Source organism: Myxocyprinus asiaticus, chromosome 9 (assembly GCF_019703515.2).
Source record: "Myxocyprinus asiaticus isolate MX2 ecotype Aquarium Trade chromosome 9, UBuf_Myxa_2, whole genome shotgun sequence".
NCBI classification, from domain to species: Eukaryota; Metazoa; Chordata; class Actinopteri; order Cypriniformes; family Catostomidae; genus Myxocyprinus; species Myxocyprinus asiaticus.
Window position 1 is genome coordinate 47,840,626 of NC_059352.1, and position 21,009 is coordinate 47,861,634.

General features: G+C 39.0%; 1 protein-coding gene across 2 annotated transcripts in view; it reads right to left on the reverse strand.

The window, feature by feature from the left end:
* The window catches only part of LOC127446248 (neurobeachin-like protein 1), a 120,084-nt gene that overhangs the window by 16,773 nt on the left and 82,302 nt on the right, over window positions 1–21,009 (reverse strand). For both annotated transcript variants that reach the window (XM_051707005.1, XM_051707006.1), the window contains 15 exons: window positions 20,020–20,169; window positions 19,712–19,869; window positions 16,593–16,717; window positions 16,364–16,487; window positions 16,082–16,230; window positions 14,208–14,341; window positions 13,047–13,148; window positions 12,632–12,727; window positions 12,409–12,533; window positions 11,933–12,073; window positions 10,983–11,113; window positions 9,668–9,777; window positions 9,194–9,311; window positions 5,173–5,270; window positions 4,400–4,516 (listed from right to left, as the gene is read on the reverse strand). In XM_051707005.1, coding sequence (XP_051562965.1) covers window positions 4,400–4,516; window positions 5,173–5,270; window positions 9,194–9,311; window positions 9,668–9,777; window positions 10,983–11,113; window positions 11,933–12,073; window positions 12,409–12,533; window positions 12,632–12,727; window positions 13,047–13,148; window positions 14,208–14,341; window positions 16,082–16,230; window positions 16,364–16,487; window positions 16,593–16,717; window positions 19,712–19,869; window positions 20,020–20,169 — 1,878 coding nt within the window. The remainder of the gene's footprint in view (window positions 1–4,399; window positions 4,517–5,172; window positions 5,271–9,193; window positions 9,312–9,667; window positions 9,778–10,982; window positions 11,114–11,932; window positions 12,074–12,408; window positions 12,534–12,631; window positions 12,728–13,046; window positions 13,149–14,207; window positions 14,342–16,081; window positions 16,231–16,363; window positions 16,488–16,592; window positions 16,718–19,711; window positions 19,870–20,019; window positions 20,170–21,009) is intronic.

Consider the following 21,009-nt stretch of genomic DNA (forward strand, 5'->3'; position numbering starts at 1 on the left):
ATAAGTTTAAGTGGTTGTAAGTGACAGTATTCACTGTCAAAATAGACCAACCATTGAAAATGAATGGGAAAGAACAGAGCAACTTTTTTTTTATCTGTCAAATACAACCCCTGGCTAAATTATGGAATCACCTTGTAATTTGCATTTCTAAACAAATACCGGCACGTGTCTAAAAATGCAAATTAGTCTGCAGTTAAAAGAGTGTGCTTACAGACCTTAACGAGAAAGGAAACATGACCCCAACAAGAGAGTTGTCAACTGAAACAATGGAAAGGATTATAAAACTCCTTCAAGAAGGAAATCCAACACGGAGTGTGGCAAAAGAAGTTGGTTGTTCCCAGTTAGCTGCGTCTAAAATTTGGTGCAAGTATAAACAAAATGGGAAGGTTATAAAAGGAAAACATATGGGTAGACCAAGGAAGACGTCAAAGCATCAGGATAGAACACTCAAAGAAATATGCCTTGAAAATAGAAAATGCACAACAAAACAAATGGGCGGAAACAGGAGTTAGTGTTTGTGACAGAACTGTAAGAAATCGGCTGAATGAAATGGGATTTACATATAGAAAAGCCAAACGAAAACCAGCACTAACACCTAAACAGAAGAAAACAAGGCTAAAGTGGGCTGAAGAGAAGCAATCATGGAGTGTGGATGAATGGATGAAAGTGATATTCAGTGATGAATCACGAATCTGCATTGGCCAAGGCGATGATGCTGGAACTTTTGTCTGGTGCTGTTCTAATGAAACATACAGTGCATCCTGAAAGTATTCACAGAGCTTCACTTTTTCCACATTTTGTTATGTTACAGCCTTATTCCAAAATGGATTAAATTCATTATTTTCCTAAAAATTCTACAAACAATACCCCATAATGACAACATGAAAGAAGTTTGTTTGAAATCTTTGCAAATTTATTAAAAATAAAAAACGAAAAAAAAAAAAAAAAAAAAATCACATGTACGTAAGTATTCACAGCTTTTGCCATGACACTCAAAATTGAGCTCAGGTGCATCCTGTTTCCTCTGATCATCCTTGAGGTGTTTCTACAACTTGATTGGAGTCCACCTGTGGTAAATTCAGTTGATTGGGCATGATTTGGAAAGGCACACACCTGTCTATATAAGGTCCCACAGTTAACAGTGCATGTCAGAGCACAAACCAAGCCATGAAGTCCAAGGAATTGTCTGTAGACCTCTGAGACAGGATTGTATCGAGGCACAGATCTGGGGAAGGGTACAGAAAAATTTCTGCAGCATTGAAGGTCCCAATGAGCACAGTGGCCTCCATCATCCGTAAATGGAAGAAGTTTGGAACCACCAGGACTCTTCCTAGAGCTGGCCGCCCGGCCAAACTGAGCGATTGGGGGAGAAGGGCCTTAGTCAGGGAGGTGACCAAGAACCCGATGGTCACTCTGACAGAGCTCCAGCGTTTCTCTGTGGAGAGAGGAGAACCTTCCAGAAGAACAACCATCTCTGCAGCACTCCACCAATCAGGCCTGTATGGTAGAGTGGCCAGATGGAAGCCACTCCTCAGTAAAAGGCATATGACAGCCTGCCTGGAGTTTGCCAAAAGGCACCTGAAGGACTCTCAGATCATGAGAAACAAAGATTGAACTCTTTGACCTGAATGGTAAGCGTCATGTCTGGAGGAAACCAGGCACCGCTCATCACCTGGCCAATACCATCCCTACAGTGAAGCATGGTGGTGGCAGCATCATGCTGTGGGGATGTTTTTCAGTGGCAGGAACTGGGAGACTAGTCAGGATCGAGGGAAAGATGAATGCAGCAATGTACAGAGACATCCTTCATGAAAACATGCTCCAGAGCACTCTGGGCCTCAGACTGGGGCGAAGGTTCATCTTCCAACAGGACAACGACCCTAAGCACACAGCCAAGATAACAAAGGAGTGGCTCCGGGACAACTCTGTGAATGTCCTTGAGTGGCCCAGCCAGAGCCCAGACTTTAACCCGATTGAACATCTCAGGAGAGATCTGAAAATGGCTGTGCACCGACGCTCCCCATCCAACCTGATGGAGTTTGAGAAGTCCTGCAAAGAAGAATGGGAGAAACTGCCCAAAAATAGGTGTGTCAAGCTTGTAGCATCATACTCAAAAAGACTTGAGGCTGTAATTGGTGCCAAAGGTGCTTCAACAAAGTATTGCGCAAAGGCTGTGAATACTTATGTACATGTGATTTTTTTCATTTTTATTTTTAATACATTTGTAAAGATTTCAAACAAACTTCTTTCACGTTGTCATTATGGGGTATTGTTTGTAGAATTTTGAGGAAAATAATGAATTTAATCCATTTTGGAATAAGGCTGTAACATAACAAAATGTGGAAAAAGTGAAGCGCTGTGAATACTTTACGGATGCACTGTATAAAGATGACTGCCTGAAGAAAACAAATCAAATTGGGTTAGAGTTGGGGTTAGGGTTATGGTTGCATGTCAGGTAAAGGCCCAGGGGAGATGGCAATCATTACCTCAACAGTCACAGCATAGCACAGGTGTACAATGAAATTTTGGACACTTTTCTCATTCCATCGATAGAAAATAGGTTTGGTGATGAAGTCATTTTTCAGGATGTAAAGAGTAAAGAGTGTTAAAGCTTTTCTTCAGGAAAGGCATATCAACTCAATGGCATGGCCAGCAAACAGTCCAGATCTCAATCCAATTGAAAATTTATGGTAGAAATTGAAAAGATTGGTCCATGACAAGGCGCCATCCTGCAACGCTGATCTGTCAACCGCTATTTGAGAAAGTTGGAACCAGCTTGATGGAAAATATTGTTTTTCATTAGTGAAGGCCATAATAAAAGCCAGAGGAGAAAAAGTACTAATTGTGATTTTTTTTTTTCCTCAACATTGAGTGATTCCATATTTTATTCCTCTACTTGATCTGGAAAAAAATATGCCATTAATTAAAATAATGTTTCACGAAGCCAGAATGTTCAGCTATTAAACAAAAATTATTTTGTGTCATATCTGTGATTTGTTTATTTGCTATGAAGTAAAAAAGCTGGGTGAACATCCTCTAAGTGTGGTGATTCCATAATTTTTGCCATGGGTTGTACTATCAATAAATCAGCCACAACACAGAAAACAAACAGACAGAAATTACAGGGTGAGACTCTAAAACATCCTCAGTGCAAATCATACATACCCACTCACACACAAACACACTTACACACAGACAAAATGAACTGCTGTGACTATAACACAAAGCTTGTTTTTTACATTTGTCAAAAAAAAAAAAAAAAAAATATATATATATATATATATATATATATATATCACGTCACAGTCACAATGCTAAATACACACACTCAGAAATGAAGGTGTGAGACAATAACACACACAATGCAGAACACACTCACACACACACACACAGAGAGAACCAGGGCATCAATAAGTGAAGCTCTACAGCAATCTTTTGGTCATTGTTGGCATTAAAAGTGATCTGTTGTTTTCCAGCTGATGACAACAATCTGACACACTCACACATTTTGAAACTGCAAAATGTTTACTCTGATTCTTCTGTTTCATACTGTAATGGAATTTTCAGAATTTTGCAGTTAATTTCTATTTCTTAATGTTCATTTTCTTGATATTATTATGCATTTACTTTGAGTTATTACATTTTCATGTTTGAAATAAATTATTGGTAGAAAAATGCTTATGCTGTGTCTTCTCTTTGTAACACCATGGTCAGGTTTGATTGCACGCATAATGACATTAACTGCAAAAACTGACACTTCAAATCAATTTTAAAATGCTAATCTTTGACAAATAATAGTTTGATAATGTCTAAATATACTGTATATCCAAATGCATATCTTGTGATAAAATATTAAATTAGGTTACAACAACCCCTCAGACTACACAGTAAGTGGCTACAGCAATGTACTGGCTGTTACTGGCAAGTCATGTTATTTATATTTTGTCCACCAGATAGCAGTAATCTGCCTCTAATTTATGTGACATTCTCATATTTTCTTCATGTTTCGACTTAAAGAAGCGTAGGTTCTCAATTTATTTATTTATTTATTTATTTAAATGTGCTTATTTGTATATGCAAGTTAATGGTAAAAAAGAAATGCATAATTTTATTGTTCTTACTTAAGGGAAGAAGAAATGGTATCATTATCATAAAAAAAAAAGGGTTACACATCTGACCCTTATGGCCCAAAATACCCATAAATACTAAACGGAGGTGCCATTTTTCAATACCATAGGAGGGTTAAGTCAGATGTACAGTGTACTCAAAGTATGCAGTTATAAGTTTGTGTGATTCCTGGGAATCAAACCCGTCACCTTGGCATTGTTAGTGCCATACTATGCCGCTTACACGAACTTAAAACAACATCTGCTGTTTCACAATGAGAGGAAACAATCACCTCAACAAAGAATAATTTGAGTTCAGTGAGGTGCTCAAAGATGTTGAGAGGACATGAGTCCAGACGAGATCTCCTCTTCTCCAGCTCCTCCAGAGAGAGACGCATGGGATGAGCCTCCTAAATAAACACATAAGTATGCATTAAGAGGGACCGTTGGGGCAAGCAACAAATCTTCCACTTCATCATGTTGACGTTTAAGTCATATGTTATCTGTAGATGTAAACTAATGTCCTGCATTTAAAGATTTCCCAAAAGTTTATGCATGGAATGTGTTTGGAGCTCCATTTAAAGTTTCCAAAGCTTTGTTTAGGTGGTTTTCCTGTATCTGAAACAAATATGATTGATTTTTTTTTTATGTACTCTGAACAGTAAAAAAGCAAGATGTTTACAAACTCAGTCCAAACCACATCCATATATATAGGTTGAAATGCAATTAAATTCGTCACAAATTTCAAGTAGTTTTATTGATTATTTGGAAAGTAGCACATATGCATGTAACTACGTGTGAATACACTCATACTTCCGGTAATGCAAAACAAACAAACAAACAAAAAACATCTTCTACATGCTACATCTTCTCTATTTCAGTATTGACTTATTCCTAATACCAACCTATGTAGATACACAGTATATTGACTATACCGTCTGAACAAAAGGATTTGATTTCATGAACAGCCAGCCCTAAAGATCAGATTTGCAAAACAAATTGGATGTCTATGAACAAAGCCTTATAACACTGTCTGCATACCGGAAGGGAAAACAAAGTGTGTTACCTTCAGTAACTGGCAGGGCGTTTGTCCAAAGTTACTGATCATTCCTTCTAGAGCTTTCCTTTCCTTCTCATCTGTGATAGCATCCAGATCAACAGCCCCTAAAACACCCCGAGAAAGAGCAGTTTTGCCTCATTTCAATGTCTCAAACAACTCAACGCAAACGATTCAGAACAAAATCGACAAACTTATAAAACTACTCGGAATCCTTTAAGGATCAACAAATAAAGGAAAATGGTAACACTGAGGTTCTATTTGTTAACATTAATTGATGCATTAGGTACCATGAACTATCAATTCATGGGCTTTCATAGGGTTTTTTTCAAAATCCCTAAACATAGATCAAAATGTCTCCTCTCATAGAGCTTTCAAGCTACATCCACCAAATTTGGCACAGACCATCAGACTGTTCTGGAATAGTGGGCCATGTCTTTTCTAACTGATTGGACTTACGGTTTTCACACAGCGGATGATAAAATATCAGAAAATCCCCATAGACTTGCACTGAAGGAATGTTCAATGGGCAAACAGAATGCTCGTTAATTCAAACTCCAACTGTGAAAAATTCAAATGTAAACAAACCCACAAAAGGTAGTTTGTTTCTCTCTCTTTCTCTTTCTCTGGCTGTGTCTCGTTTCGAAGGCTGCATGCTAGGTAGGATGCGTCCTTTGAAGGCTGCAGTATTCTGAGTGTCCTCCTTTAAACAAGCCTCGTTTAAACGAGACGGCCTTCGTAGGACAAACGGAAACGGAACGTAACATGGTTGCTATGACAGCACGCCACTCTTTAACAAGCGCCAACGCTTCAAGTGAGAAGGGAACAAAGTCCCTTTAGAAGGGAATGTATGAGGTACATTTTAGGAGAGTTAATGATGTAAAGAGAAAAGAAAATAGATATAGATAACAGATTTAGTCTAATACTTTAATTATATATTAATATAATTATACATATTATATACTCTGCACCCATCTACTGAGGTACTTCAACTTGGGAATTAACATTAATGAGATACACCTCATGCATCCTCCGAATTCCCTTGAAAGAAGGTCGCATTCGAAGGCTGCATTCCAAGTGTCTTACTCGCTTTTCTGAAACAAGACAGCCTCGATGACGTATGCGGCCGAGAAGTGCGACCTCTGGAGGAAGCAGCCTTCCATCTTTCTCTCTCTATCTATGTGATGATCTGCCTAGCTAGCTGTCTGGCGGCATAACCATCAAGTTTAAAACTTTAAAATCTAGTTTAAAATTCCAGCTTAAAGGAATATTGTGGGTTCAATACAAGTTGAGCTCAATCGACAGCATTTGCGGCATGATATTAGTTACCACAAAAATGAAATTTGACTTGCCCCTCCTTTTCTTTAAGCAAAAATCTGGGTTATAGTGAGGCACTTAAAATGGAAGTGAATGGGGGCCAATCCATAAACGTTAAAATACGCAATGTTTCAAAGCTATAGCCACACGCTGTACACAATATGTGTGTTAACATGATTTTAGTGTGATAAATTCACTTACTAACCTTTTCTGGGTAAAGTTACATCCAATTTTACAACTTCATTGCCAAGACGATATAATGTCAACAATCCTAAATCCTTAAAATGACTGTAAAAATGATGATTTAAACAACTTTACAGCTCAAATAATACACAAGTTTTAACAGAAGAATTAATGTAACTGCTTTTATAAAATTATAAGCTTCACATTTCTGCCATTAAACCCTCCAAACATTGGCCCCATTCACTTCCATTGTAAGTGCCTCACTGTAACCTCGAGTAGAAATACATTTTGTGGTATTCAACATTATGCCACAAATGATGTCGATTGAGCTTAACTTGTTTTGAACCTGGAATATTCCTTTAATGCTTTAAAAATCTAGAGTTCTGACAAACTTCCCGCAAATTTCCCACTCATTATTTGCACATGCAAATGAGCTTGCAATTCACCACAAATGTTTGCCAGAAGTTCGCAGCTCTTCACCGGTATTGGTGAACCCCGCAGCAAACCTTTGCCAACAATGAAGAGTTTGCCGCAAAGCTCATTTGCATGTGAAAATAATGAGTGGAGAATTTGCAGCCAATTTGGGACAAGTTTGCATCAAGTTTGCCAGACCTCTCGATTTCTGTAAGGGCCTGTCAAGTCAACATCAGAGCTTGTCTTGACAAACTTTACCTATCTAGCTTTTACTGCATTTATTAATCTTGGTTAATACTGATTTATTTAAATTTACTTATTGAAATTTATTTTATCTAGTTATTTTACTGATTTATTAACAAACTATTGTTCATTTTTGGTTTTAGTTCAAAATGAATTGACTAATGTTAACAAATACAACTTATTTTTTCAAAATGTATGATATGTTAAAATAAAGACAGATTGATAATTACTGTAAAAGTGTTAAATAGCGTCAACAAATACAACCTTATTTTAAAGTGTTAGCATGAACGTGATAAAAATGAGCCAAATTGATGTGTTTTATACACCAACATTAACTTAAAACAACTAACTTAACGCTAGTGATGATGCATGTTGGCCTGTAATCTACAAAAAATGTTAGGGATGTCCTGGTACCGATACTGGTATCGGAATCGGGTCCGATACCACGCTCATGTACTCGTGCTCGTAAAAATGCTCCGATACCAAAAACCGATACCATCTGACGTCTGAATGTCATTACGTAAACATTCAGCGCACAAATTAAAATCACGTTATGTCCTAGTGAGATTATTTTACCGCAAATGCTGCGATTTAATGAGATAAATATATAGTTTGCACGTGCAGCGCTTTAAATGTTAGTGCTTGTGAATGTGAGGAGCAGATGTTGTGCTGACATAAAACACAAAGTGCTCATACCTTTTAGAGCTCCTTGACTCATACACGAAAAACACCATCATGATTATTGCGAGCCCTGTTTGTAGCAGATGACGGTGAGCAGAGTGCTAATTCAGTCTGAAGCACGAGGCCCATACAGACTACATATTTAATTAATTAAATAGCAGACTTTTGTGGTTTAATAATCACTTTGAGTCACGTAGCCACCTGCTTTTCAAGAAGTGAGAAGCTACCATCATAACGTCAGAGCTCCTTGGTCATAACAACACAGAAACACTTCAAAATAAAAGCTCAAACAAAATAAAAGCTCAATTTAAAGGGGAAAAATTATGCCAGAAATACATCACTACTGTATAGTTATGTAATATACACTGTAATACTACTACTACTAATAATAAACTAATAGTAACCGTGTTATATTTAAGCAATATCTCACACCTGTGATGCTCTGTTAAGCAGCACTTTATCTGACAAAAATAATACAATATTATGTTGAAAATTAATTGTTATACTTTAATTTGATAAAAATGTTAATGCATTAAATTATTTAAACAAAACTGTAATAATAAAATTGAAATTAACTGTTGATATGGAACTCAGAATAAATAAATAAATAAAACAGGTATCAGACTCGGTATCGGCGAGTTTAAAAAAAAAAAAAAAAAAAAAAAAATTATCAGTACTCGTTCTCAAAGAAATTGTATCGGGACATCCCTAACATTTTTTTATTGAATATATTAACAACTGACAAAAAGTACCATGTTGATACCATGTACTATGGTATTCTCTGAAATACTTTGGAGTACCATGTAAACACATGACATACGTGGTACATGAATACGGTAAATCATCAAGTACTATGGTATGTATCAAAATATAAGCATCTGATACCACAGTACCACCTTTTTTATATATATATATAAGATAGATTTACTGCAGTCACTATGTCATTTTGCTGGAAATTATCATATTTAATAACAATCAGATTAAAAGGAATATACATTCTATTACAACTATAACAGTTGTAGTTAAGGTTTTCTATATAGTTACATTGAGTCATCCATGGATTTGCCTGTGATTACTATGGTCTTACAACAAATGCCACAGTTAAACTATGGTTACTATACAAAACGGCATTATTATGCTACTGTAAATGTTCATAATATTTAATATTAGCTTGCTAGTCCTCATATCATACCTTCATATGTGCAGTAATAGAAGACATTAAGGGCCTCCACTGCCGCTGGACCCCTCTGTTTATAACCGAAGATCAGATCAATCCATTCATGCAGATGGGCAGACACATACTCTGACTCCTGCGTAAAGATATACATCACAGACAAAGAAAAGTCACATAATATGCTTCCAAACACCATTTCCTACATTTGTAATAGTATAAACATGATGTCAACTGTCAAAATCTGCCTGTTTGCTCATGACAGGAATCTGCCAGGTGACTTGGACAGACTGTTTTGTCGTTCTAGTTTTGTAACCTTTCATAAAGCTATTTTTCAGTCATTTAGCCTTTTATAGCACATAAGTGGCAAAGGAATTCTATCAAAAAGAGCAACAGATAATAAGAGAGGCCCATATTCAATTACACATTCCTCCCAGGATTTGTATTGAGGTTAGTGGGGAAGAACTGTGATGAGGTCATCAGAAATGGACTCACCAGGGCTTTGCGGTGCTTGTAGATGAAATCCTCAGGGGATTTGGCCCATTTTGGCAGGATGACATCATTTACCCTCTCTTTAGAGAGCTGCAGACGACCCAGGTCAAATCCTACAACAGTGAGAGAGAGGAAAGAGATTATATGAATACAACAAAGGCATTTGAGTGGAAGAGAAGGAAGTACGGAAAACAGTGAATGATGAGTGTTAGAGAATGTTTTTGCATTTTTTTGGCTGCTCACACCCAAATTTAAAAGCCCACCTACAAACATACAGTGGATTAATTGCATAAAACTATTGTCATTTTACAGAAAAGCCCCCACATTTTAAGAAAAGATTCCAATAATTCATAAACAATCTTATGAACCAATTTTGTTTGTTGTTTTCCTACGTTTGCGAGCATGTAATTCCTGTTCTGTTTGCTCTATTTCCCTGCAAAAAGTCTTATTTCATACCAGTAGATGGCTGCAAGTACTAGGAAAAAGATTTTCCTCTATCGCCTTCCATCACAATATACAGATCTGAAATGAAGGCGGCGCTCTAACACAGCTGAGCACTCACACATGCTCGTCCATAGACAACAAGTGTATATACTGTATCCGTACAGCGAATAGACCTTCCTCACCATTTCTTCGAATATCTCGGCTTTCCGAGTAGAATCTCAATCTTGGTGTCGTTGGAAAGCTGGTGTCATTTCATCATCAATAGTTGAAAACATTTAGCTGATTATTTGTTTATCATGCTTTTGTCTGCATATTTTGTTCTGAACATCTGAGACACAACACTAGATTATTAACCCAAGCAAACTCACAGACAAGTAAACAATGGCTCACTTTCAAGAAAACATCCTAAGGTAAGAGTTGATATAGAGTTTGTGGCTATTTGAGGCTTACAGAAGCAGTATTAATGGCAGACATGAGACGTTTGTCTTTATTGTCTTACACTGATCATATTTAACTTTGAGATTCTTTTGATAAACATTCAAACTGTGATGTTATGAGAACAAAATACACTTTCAAAAGAGCTTTCATTTCATATATGACATTAATGTGCTATATGAAAGATTTTCAGGTTTTCAGGTCTAATCTTGTTATTTAATGTAGCATAAATGAAAAAGTGAAGGAGTTCTGTGAAAAGTTCGGATCCTTAACTTTCAAATGGTACCACATATGGCTGACTTGTGGATCCTTGGACTTTTATTTTGTAATCTTAAACTTATTACATGCTCCTGGCCGCGCCCTGAGAGTTGAAGAGGTTAAACTCCGGTGTGTTTTAGAAACCACTCTGAAAAACATTTGCTTTGCTGTGTCTGCTCACCGTTCTGGTTTTCCAGGAACTCTGGGAAGTAGAAGAATTCTGGGATGAGCTCTTTGACGTCATTGGGGTTGTCCATGAGGGTCTGCCAGGTAGCCGGAATGGAGTGAAACTGACGGTCAGCACAGTCAAACCTGCGTTAGACAAACAGTGAGACCAAAACCAGACAGTCAGACCAATATCAAACAAACTTTGTTCTGATTTAAAAGGGACATATGCAAGAAAACATGGTTTCTATTGTAAGAGTTTCAAAGCTAACTTTCAATGTAACTCGAAGCTCCCTCCCCAGTCAACCCAGACCATTATCTTAAACTAAGGTGCCAAAATGATGCATTTAGAAATCTTCATGGCAAAAACAGCCTGTTTAATTCTAAAGCCCAAAGTATACTTCAGTTTTGACGCTGCGTACAGTCAAACATTCAGCTTGTCAAAGTATACTTCATTTGACTGTGCACGCATACACGTGGTTGACGCATGCACGCTTCGACTACGAGATACTGGACAACTTCTCTTCAGGAGTTTAGACCCATAGAAATGACGTTAACATCCACTGTTTTTGTTTCCACCTTCATCTCCTGTTGTTTAGCGGCCAACTGCGAGTGTTGCCACCTTGTTGTCCCACAAATTAGTGCAAATAATTCCTGGCGCATGTGCATGCACATTCTGCGAATTCACAGTACGTGCGGTTAGAAAAATCGGGCAGCACGCGTTCAGTGCTCGAGCACTCTGTTGATGATTACATTTGTGTAACGCGTCCAGTACTACTTTGGGCTTAAGGGATAGACAGAGCTTGTTTCAAATTAAACTGGCACAAGAAACCTTTAATAGCATTAAAACTGTGTAGAATATGGGTCCTATCTTTTCAGATATACAGAACAACAGATGCAATTAGACTGTTCAAAAGACATGAGAAAGAGTGGCAGCAATAGTGAAGTAAAAACAGAGTAATTTACCTTCCGCTCTGTAGTTGGATGTGTAGGGATGTGAAGGGTTCGACTCTGATGAGGTAATGCATGACTCCAGCAGCATTTGAGTAGTGAGTGCCATAGTGGAAACGGTCGATGGTTCCGGTGGGGTCTTCAAAACTCTCATATCTGCAGATCAGAGTACCAAACAAACATCAGTTATGACCAACAACTCCACAAAATCACTTGTAACTATCAAGACATATGCTCCGTTCCAAACCCTAGTGAGCTTCCTCGCAGTCTACAGCCTACTTAGACAGCTACCTTCTAAGACAGCATCCTAACATCATGTAATGATGACTAAATTCAAATACTATTTGGTAAACCATTAAATTGGAAGTGCATTTATGATTGCTTATCATGTTGCCTAGGTAGGCAGCTGACATGAAACAAAGATATGGTTATAACATGGCAACCTGCTAAACAACAGAGAGAGAGAGAGGGAGAGAGAAAGAGAAACCTACTTTTCTCGGACAGCTTTGGCGTTCCTCTCATTTAGTACAGCCACTGGTTTGGAGAGATCTCTGAACACTCGCGGATCGGACAGATCCAGCTCTTCTGACGTATAATCACACAGGATCCAGGGAAACTAAACACAATAGAGGAAATCATTATAAGATCATTCTGGAATTATGGGAGAAATGTGATCATACCGAAGTCAAAAAAAACAAAAAAAAATTAACTTACCACAGGATACTGAGCCAGATCATTATACGTTCTGCCCGCAATTGTGTTCAACTGCATCAGGTAGTCGAAATTCGAGATTTCACGGTTCACCCATTTCTGATGAAAGAAAAAGAGATTGATGGCCTGTCAACAAAAACCAATCATCTTTAAATGTTTACGGAAGTTTATCATCACAGTTAATGTAGAAGCAAAATGTACTCATGCTAAATCAAACTCGTGTTTTTCTGCCCACCTGTGCTGTTTTCTCATGTAAACATGCGCTAGACAGACGGCTTCGACCTTTGCGCCATGTCTCGCTGCTTTTTCAGCTTCTCGCACACAGGAGCGCCACATTTTTAAACTCGTTTCATTCATGTCTAGCTTTTGTAACACAAGACGCATTCAGTTTGAACGGTATTTTTGTGTTTGTAGTTACCTGTGTGAGTCCAGAGGCAATGAGGAGCTCCTGAGGTGAGCGTGTGTCGTGCAAAGAGAGAGATCGCAGCAGCAGCATCCGACTGTACACTTTATTACGCACCTGTCAATCAAACCCACAAACAACCAATCAGCAGAGAACAAATGCAACAAGAGAGATGACAGGTAAAACTAGTCGTAACCATCAACAACTTCACATGACAGGACAATTTGTCTGTTTGTTGGTTGATATTATTGTCATGTCACAAAGGGAAATCTCACTGGTCCAAAATTCCACTGCACATAGCAGGATTTTGCAGATACCGTTAAATAAGGTGGTGGAAAAGACAGATAACCGATTAATTGGCGATAGTTTTTAAAAAAAATCTATTTATTGAATGTTTACAAATTGTCTTAGTCTTTCCTTACAGTGACAGGCACATACATAGAGGCCGCAAGAGTCCAAAATTAGTAAAATCCCAGATGTTTGTTTGCTATGCAACCAAAATTAAAAACTAAAGATTTGGTGCATAACGCGGGACTTTTAATTATAAACAAGCCCAAAATTTACCAGGGACTTTTATTTTGAAACGGCTGTGCTTCCAGCTCTCACAAACACAAGAGAAACAAAACATGCACTCTTACAATCATCTATGTGTTACATTATTGTGTTACAATAAAAAAACAACAACTATGAAGTAAAACATTGTCATATCTGCTAATTAATACTGTATGAGCAGTAATTAATTCCAATGGTCTATATGTAACTATTCACCAAATTAAGCTTTCTGTAGCATATATATTCACCAAATGAAGGGTTCTGGCCATAGAGGAACACGAAAGAATAAAAAAACGAATAAAAACTCATACAACTATCAGCGTCAATTTTTGCAGATAACCGATAGTTCCAAAAAGCAACTATCGGCACCGATTAATCGGTAAAACAGATATATCGTTTGACCTCCATATTAAACATCAAATATGTTCTGGTTGGTTGTGATTTGTGTTACTTTACTGTAGAATTTCGCTTTCAGTGAGAACAGAAAAATAATGAAACATCTCACGTCAAGTTAAGACATGAGGTCATGACAATGAACGACAGAAAGGAAGGAAAAATCATTACATTTATTAAAAGCAAGAGACTAAAAAAGATTAATTGGACTCATGCTAAAATATTCCTGACCTCCTTTTTGAAGTTGAGGAAGTAGTTTGTTTGATCAATGAGGAAGATCTCCAAAGCCGAGCGACGGAGGTTATATCTGCGCAGGTGGATCTCTCTGATTTGAGATAGAGGCCATTTGAAGTCCTGACCAACACCTGAGAAAATGAAGTACTTTAATATCAACTCTTTCCTCATATACAGTGCATCCGGAAAGTATTCACAGCGCTTCACTTTTTCCACATTTTGTTATGTTACAGCCTTATTCCAAAATGGATTAAATTCATTATTTTCCTCAAAATTCTACAAACAATACCCCATAATGACAACGTGAAAGAAGTTTGTTTGAAATTTTTGTAAATGTATTAAAAAAAAAAAAAAAAAAAAAAAAAAAAATCACATGTACATAAGTATTCACAGCCTTTGCTCAATACTTTGATGAAGCACCTTTGGCACCAATTACAGCCTCAAGTCTTTTTGAGTATGATGCTACAAGCTTGACACACCTATTTTTGGGCAGTTTCTCCCATTCTTCTTTGCAGGACCTCTCAAGCTCCATCAGGTTGGATGGGGAGCGTTGGTGCACAGCCATTTTCAGATCTCTCCTGAGATGTTCAATCGGGTTAAAGTCTGGGCTCTGGCTGGGCCACTCAAGGATATTCACAGAGTTGTCCCGGAGCCACTCCTTTGTTATCTTGGCTGTGTGCTTAGGGTCGTTGTCCTGTTGGAAGATGAACCTTCACCCCAGTCTGAGGTCCAGAACACTCTGGAGCAGGTTTTTATCAAGGATGTCTCTGTACATTGCTGCATTCAGCTTTCCCTTGATCCTGACTAGTCTCCCAGTTCCTGCCGCTGAAAAACATCCCCACAGCATGATGCTGCCACCACCATGCTTCACTGTAGGGATGGTATTGGCCAGGTGATGAGCGGTGCCTGGTTTCCTCCAGACATGACGCTTGCCATTCAGGCCAAAGAGTTCAATCTTTGTTTCTCATGGTCTGAGAGTCCTTCAGGTGCCTTTTGGCAAACTCCAGGCAGGCTGTCATGTGCCTTTTACTGAGGAGTGGCTTCCGTCTAGCCACTCTACCATACAGGCCTGATTGGTGGACTGCTGTAGAGATGGTTGTTCTTCTGGAAGTTTCTCCTCTCTCCACAGAGAAATGCTGGAGCTCTGTCAGAGTGACCATCGGGTTCTTGGTCACCTCCCTGACTAAGGCCCTTTCTCCCGCGATCGCTCAGTTTGGCCGGGCGGCCAGCTCTAGAAAGAGTCCTGGTGGTTCCAAACTTCTTCCATTTACGGATGATGGAGGCCACTGTGCTCATTGGGACCTTCAATGCTGCAGAAATTTTTCTGTACCCTTCCCCAGATCTGTGCCTCGATACAATCCTGTCTCAGAGGTCTACAGACAATTCCTTGGACTTCATGGCTTGGTTTGTGCTCTGACATGCACTGTTAACTGTGGGACCTTATATAGACAGGCGTGTGCCTTTCCAAATCATGTCCAATCAACTGAATTTACCACAGGTGGACTCCAATCAAGTTGTAGAAACATCTCAAGGATGATCAGCGGAAACAGGATGCACAATTTTGAGTTCAATTTTGAGTGTCATGGCAAAGGCTGTGAATACTTATGTACATGTGATTTTTTTCATTTTTTATTTTTTAATAAATTTGCAAAGATTTCAAACAAACTTCTTTCACATTGTCATTATGGGGTATTGTTTGTAGAATTTTGAGGAAAATAATGAATTTAATCCATTTTGGAATAAGGCTGTAACATAACAAAATGTGGAAAAAGTGAAGCGCTGTGAATACTTTCTGGATGCACTGTAAATCACTTCTTGCTGCCCTTTATCCTGTTAAATTTCCAATATCTTTACTTTTCCCCCCTCCTCACCCTCCTCTTTCTCTGTGCTGCTGTCGTAGAAGTAGATATGTTGTGTGGTGAGCTCAAGACGACCAGGATACACGTCCACCACCGTGACCAGCTCACAGTCCTCTGAGATCACCAACTTCTCCTTCTGACTTGCCTCCTCAGAATCAGCCCTCATAGAAAGACAAAACAATAGAGAGAGTATTCTTAACTAACTGTACTGATCCATTACTGGGCACAGTGTATGTGTGTTTTTGTATTGGGATCCATTGGCTACTGCTACTATCCGTCTACACAGAAACTCACTGATTGGCTGATGTAGGGTCCTCCTCCAGGAGTTCCAGGATGTCATCCTCAAAGTCACTGACCTTCACCTGTTTCACGGCCTCTAACAACAGCGACTCAGTGTTTACCTGCTGGTGCTGCACACCTGAGGTACCACACACAAGAGACACAAAACACCTGTTTATTTCCAAATACCACACAATGATCGTGAAAAGTTCCAGGTGACACTGTTTGATGCATGTATCTTTACCCAGATTGTCTCTCAGGGCGCTGGCTTCTTTATGAGGGTCAAAGTTGTAATTTCTCACTAGTTTCAATCGCATACGTGAGTAGTTCTCAGCGCTAGAAAGCTTCCAGTGTATGTCCTTCTGCTGCCTGTTAGACAAACAAATTAATTCAAAGACAATAAACAGACAACACATCTTTCTATTCTGTTTTCCTTATCTGGCACCAACAATCATGCCATGGTCCAAATCACTGAGATCACATTTTCTCCCCATTCTGATGGTTGATGTGAACATTAACTGAAGCTCCTGACCCGTATCTGAATGATTTTATGCACTGCACTGCTGCCACATGATTGGCTGATCAGATAATCACATGGATGATTGCTGCTGCCAGATGGGCCGGTTTGAGTATTTCTGTAACTGCTGATCTCCTGGGATTTTCACGCACAACAGTCTCTAGAGTTTACTCAGAATGGTGCCAAAAACAAAAAACATCCAGTGAGCGGCAGTTCTGTGGACGGAAACGCGTTGTTGATGAGAGAGGTCAACAGAGAATGGCCAGACTGGTTTGAACTGACAAAGTCTACGGTAACTCAGATAACCGCTCTGTACAATTGTGGTGAGAAGAATATCATGTCAGAATGCTATTCTGAGATGCGGGTTGGCGCTGTTTTGGTGGCACGAGGGGGACCTTCACATATTAGGCAGGTGGTTTTAATGCTGTGGCTGATTGGTGTGTATATATATATATTGATGACCACAATTAACATGTCAACATGGTCCAGTGAAAGCCCGACGACTTTCAAGCCAACGTTTCAGACATCCATTTCCTGCACCACCACCGACATGATTTCTATAGCCACTCTGCTCATCTTGCGAGAGGACATTTTTCTCAGCGCGACATGAGTGAGAGAGGGAAGAAGCACACGCAGCCTGAGGTGAAATTAAAACTTGTATCCATCTGCCCCAGATATCCTCTTTATAATAATATTTGTATTAATTATATTTAAAATGTGTAACATTAACATGCCTGTAATTAAAGCGCAGCCTTTGTAATAATGTAAAACCAAATGTAAATGTGTAAATCTGTTGAACAGTTTAATGGGGAAAAATATTGACCAACTAGTAATTCCAGTGTCAACTAGCAGCATCAGAACCGTTTAGTCGACTAGTCTCGCAATACAGTGCTGTGAAAGTATTTGCCCTTTGATTTGATTTCATCTATTTTTGTGTATTTTTCATACTAAATTGTTTTAGATCTTCAAACAAGACATAACATAAAACAAAGGCAACCTGAGTAAACACAAAATACAGTTTTCAAATACATATATTCTTTTATTGAAGCAAAAAAGTTATCCAACACCTATATCACCCATGTCAAAAACATACTGCCCACTTAAACTTAATAGCTGGTTGTGCCACCAACTATTAAGCAGCAACAACTGCAACCAAACGCTTCCGATAACTGGAGATCAGTCTTTCACAATGCTGTGGTGGATTTTTGGCCCACTCTTCTTTGCAGAACTGCTTTAGTTCAGCCACATTGGAGGGTTTTCGAGCAAGAACTGCCTGGGTTCAAGTCAAGACTTTGACTAGGCCACTCCAAAACTTTAATTTTGCTTCTTTTGAGCCATTCAGAGGTGGACTTACTCCTATGCTTTGGATCATTGTCTTGCTGCATAATCCAGTTGTGCTTGAGCTTCAACTCACAGACTGATGACCGGACGTTCTCCTTTAGGATTTTCTGGTAGAGAGCAGCATTCATGTTTCCCTCAATTATTACAATTCGCTCTGGCCCTGAAGCAGCAAAGCATCCCCACACCATCACACTACCACCACCATGCTTGACCGTAGGTACTGTACGATGTTCTTATTGTGGAACTCTGTGTTTGATTTATGCCAGATGTAGCAGGACCCCTGTCTTCCAAACAGTTCCACATTTGACTCATCAGTCCACAGAACATTCTCCCAAAAGCTTTGAGAATCATCAAGGTGTGTTTTGGCGAAATTCAGACGAGCCTTAATGTTCTTCTGGGTTAGCAGTGGTTTTTGCCTCACCACTCTTCCATGGATGCCAATTTTGGCAAGTGTCTTTCTGATAGTGGAGTCATGAACAGTGACCTTTATTGATGCAAGAGAGGCCTGTAATTCCTTGGCTTTTTTGTGACATCCTGGATGAGTTGTCGCTCTGCTTTTGGAGGAATTTTGGAAGGCTGGCCACTTCTGGGAAGGTTCTCTACTGTGCTAAGTTTTCTCCATTTGGAGATAATGGCCCTCACTGTGATTCTTTGGAGTCCCGGAGCTTTTGAAATAGCTTTGTAACCATTCCCAGACTGATGTATTTCAATCGCCTTTTTCCTCATAATTTCTGGAATTTCTTTCGACCTTGGCATAGTGTGCTACTGGGTGACACCTTTTAGCCAACTTCATGCTGCTGAAAAAGTTCTATTTAGGTGTTGATTTGATTGAACAGGGCTGGCAGTAATCTGGCCTGGGTGTGTCTATTCCAGCTGAACCCCATTATGAATGCAGTTTCAAAGATTTGGGGATTTAGTAACTAAATACTTTTTCACACAGGCCCAGTTGGTATTGGATAACTTTTTTTGCTTCAATAAATAACATCATCATTTAAAACTGTATTTTGTGTTTACTCAGATTGCCTTTGTGTTAGATTTTGCCTGAATATTTGAAACAATTTAGTATATACACAAAAACAGAAGACGTCAATACTTTTTCACAGCACTGTTATATTACCAGATGAGGCTACATATTATTATTCATAAGAAATAAAGCTAGAGACACAGTGTATGTGCTGACATGGTATGTTTTCATTTAGTCTCATTTTTCTTTTCTTGCCCTCGCTTCAATTTAGAACACATGATTAACTAATCAAAATAACTACATTTGCATTGAAGTGAGTATAAAAATGTGAATGAATATTGTCTGTCAGTGACTGTTTTTGTTTCACCTCTAGAGGCCACTGAGGAACAAAAAAAACTATCTGCAACTATCTGCATAGATTTTTGCTGATAACCGATACTTCCAAAAACCAACTATAGGCACCAATTAATTGGTATAACCGACATTTCGGTCTACCTCTAAAAACATCTGCGTACATATAGTTATATCTCCAAACACTCACTTGTCCACCCATGGTCCTCTTTCACAGAAGAGTCCTCTGCGCGCTGCTCTCCACTGCCTGAGGATGGCGCTGTTCTGAGTGTGGATTTGTTTCAGCATGCTGTTGTACCTCAAGTTCTCCTGTCGCCCACGACGACTGAATGGCTCCACAAACTGCTCCTAAAGTTGAAAAAAAAAAACAACATGTTTTTAAGTATGCATATGTGAGATATAGAAGGAACGTTGACATCTGATGCCTTTACATCTCGTTTTTCTCCATTACATTCCAACTCAATTGGAAATTTGATATGCAAGCATATTCTGTTTAACCTGAAAGCGTATCTTGCTCTCTCCTCTCTCTCGGTCTCTGCGGTGTAGATTGAGCATGAAGGCTTCGTAACAGTCCTTCCAGTACAGAGCCATGTTTTCATGCCCCTGACTGAACGTCTCGATCTCATACTGCTTCATATAAGGGATGATCTGACGAAGACAATCATAAAGCAAAACTATTACAACGTATAAATGGTTAAACATGTTTGAAAATATGAAACATACCTTCAGCATGAAATCAAAATTGATCCCATTTTGTCTTTATGTTCTAAAAATGCTCCTGGTCTTATTGTGCATTATTTATTGGTGCACATTAATCCAATTTCTAAAAACAAAACTATGCTTGTTGTTATTGTTATCACCCCTGGCCTTAAACCACCAGTCATATAATGACCACTTTTCAGGATCTGTTAAATTCCTGATGGATATAATCATGTTCCGTCCTACAATTTCACTCATAAGTATGTCATTACAGAAGTAAAATGGCTTGCGAACGGCATTTCATGTTGACTCAAAACCATTAGAAATAATAAGATCATGAGAAGCTTGATCCAGAAAATAGGAAGTATTTGATGTTCTTTAAAGTTTGATTCATGGGGGTCCTGGGTAGCTCAGCAAGTAAAGACGCTGACTACCACACCTGGAGTCGCAAGTTTGAATCCAGGGCGTGCTGAGTGACTCCAGTCAGGCTTCCTAAGCAACCAATTGGCCCGGTTGCTAGGGAGGGTAGAGTCACATGGGGTAACCTCCTTGTGGTCGCTATAATGTGGTTCTCGCTCTCGGTGGGGCACGTGGTGAGTTGTGCATGGATGCCGCAGAGAATACCGTGAGCCTCCACATGCGGTAGGTCTCTGCGGTAACGCGCTCAACAAGCCACGTGATAAGATGCGCGGATTGAGGCGAGTCACTACGCCACCACGAGGACTTAGAGTGCATTGGGAATTGGGCATTCCAAATTGGGGAGAAAAGGGGAGAAAATCCACTCAAAAA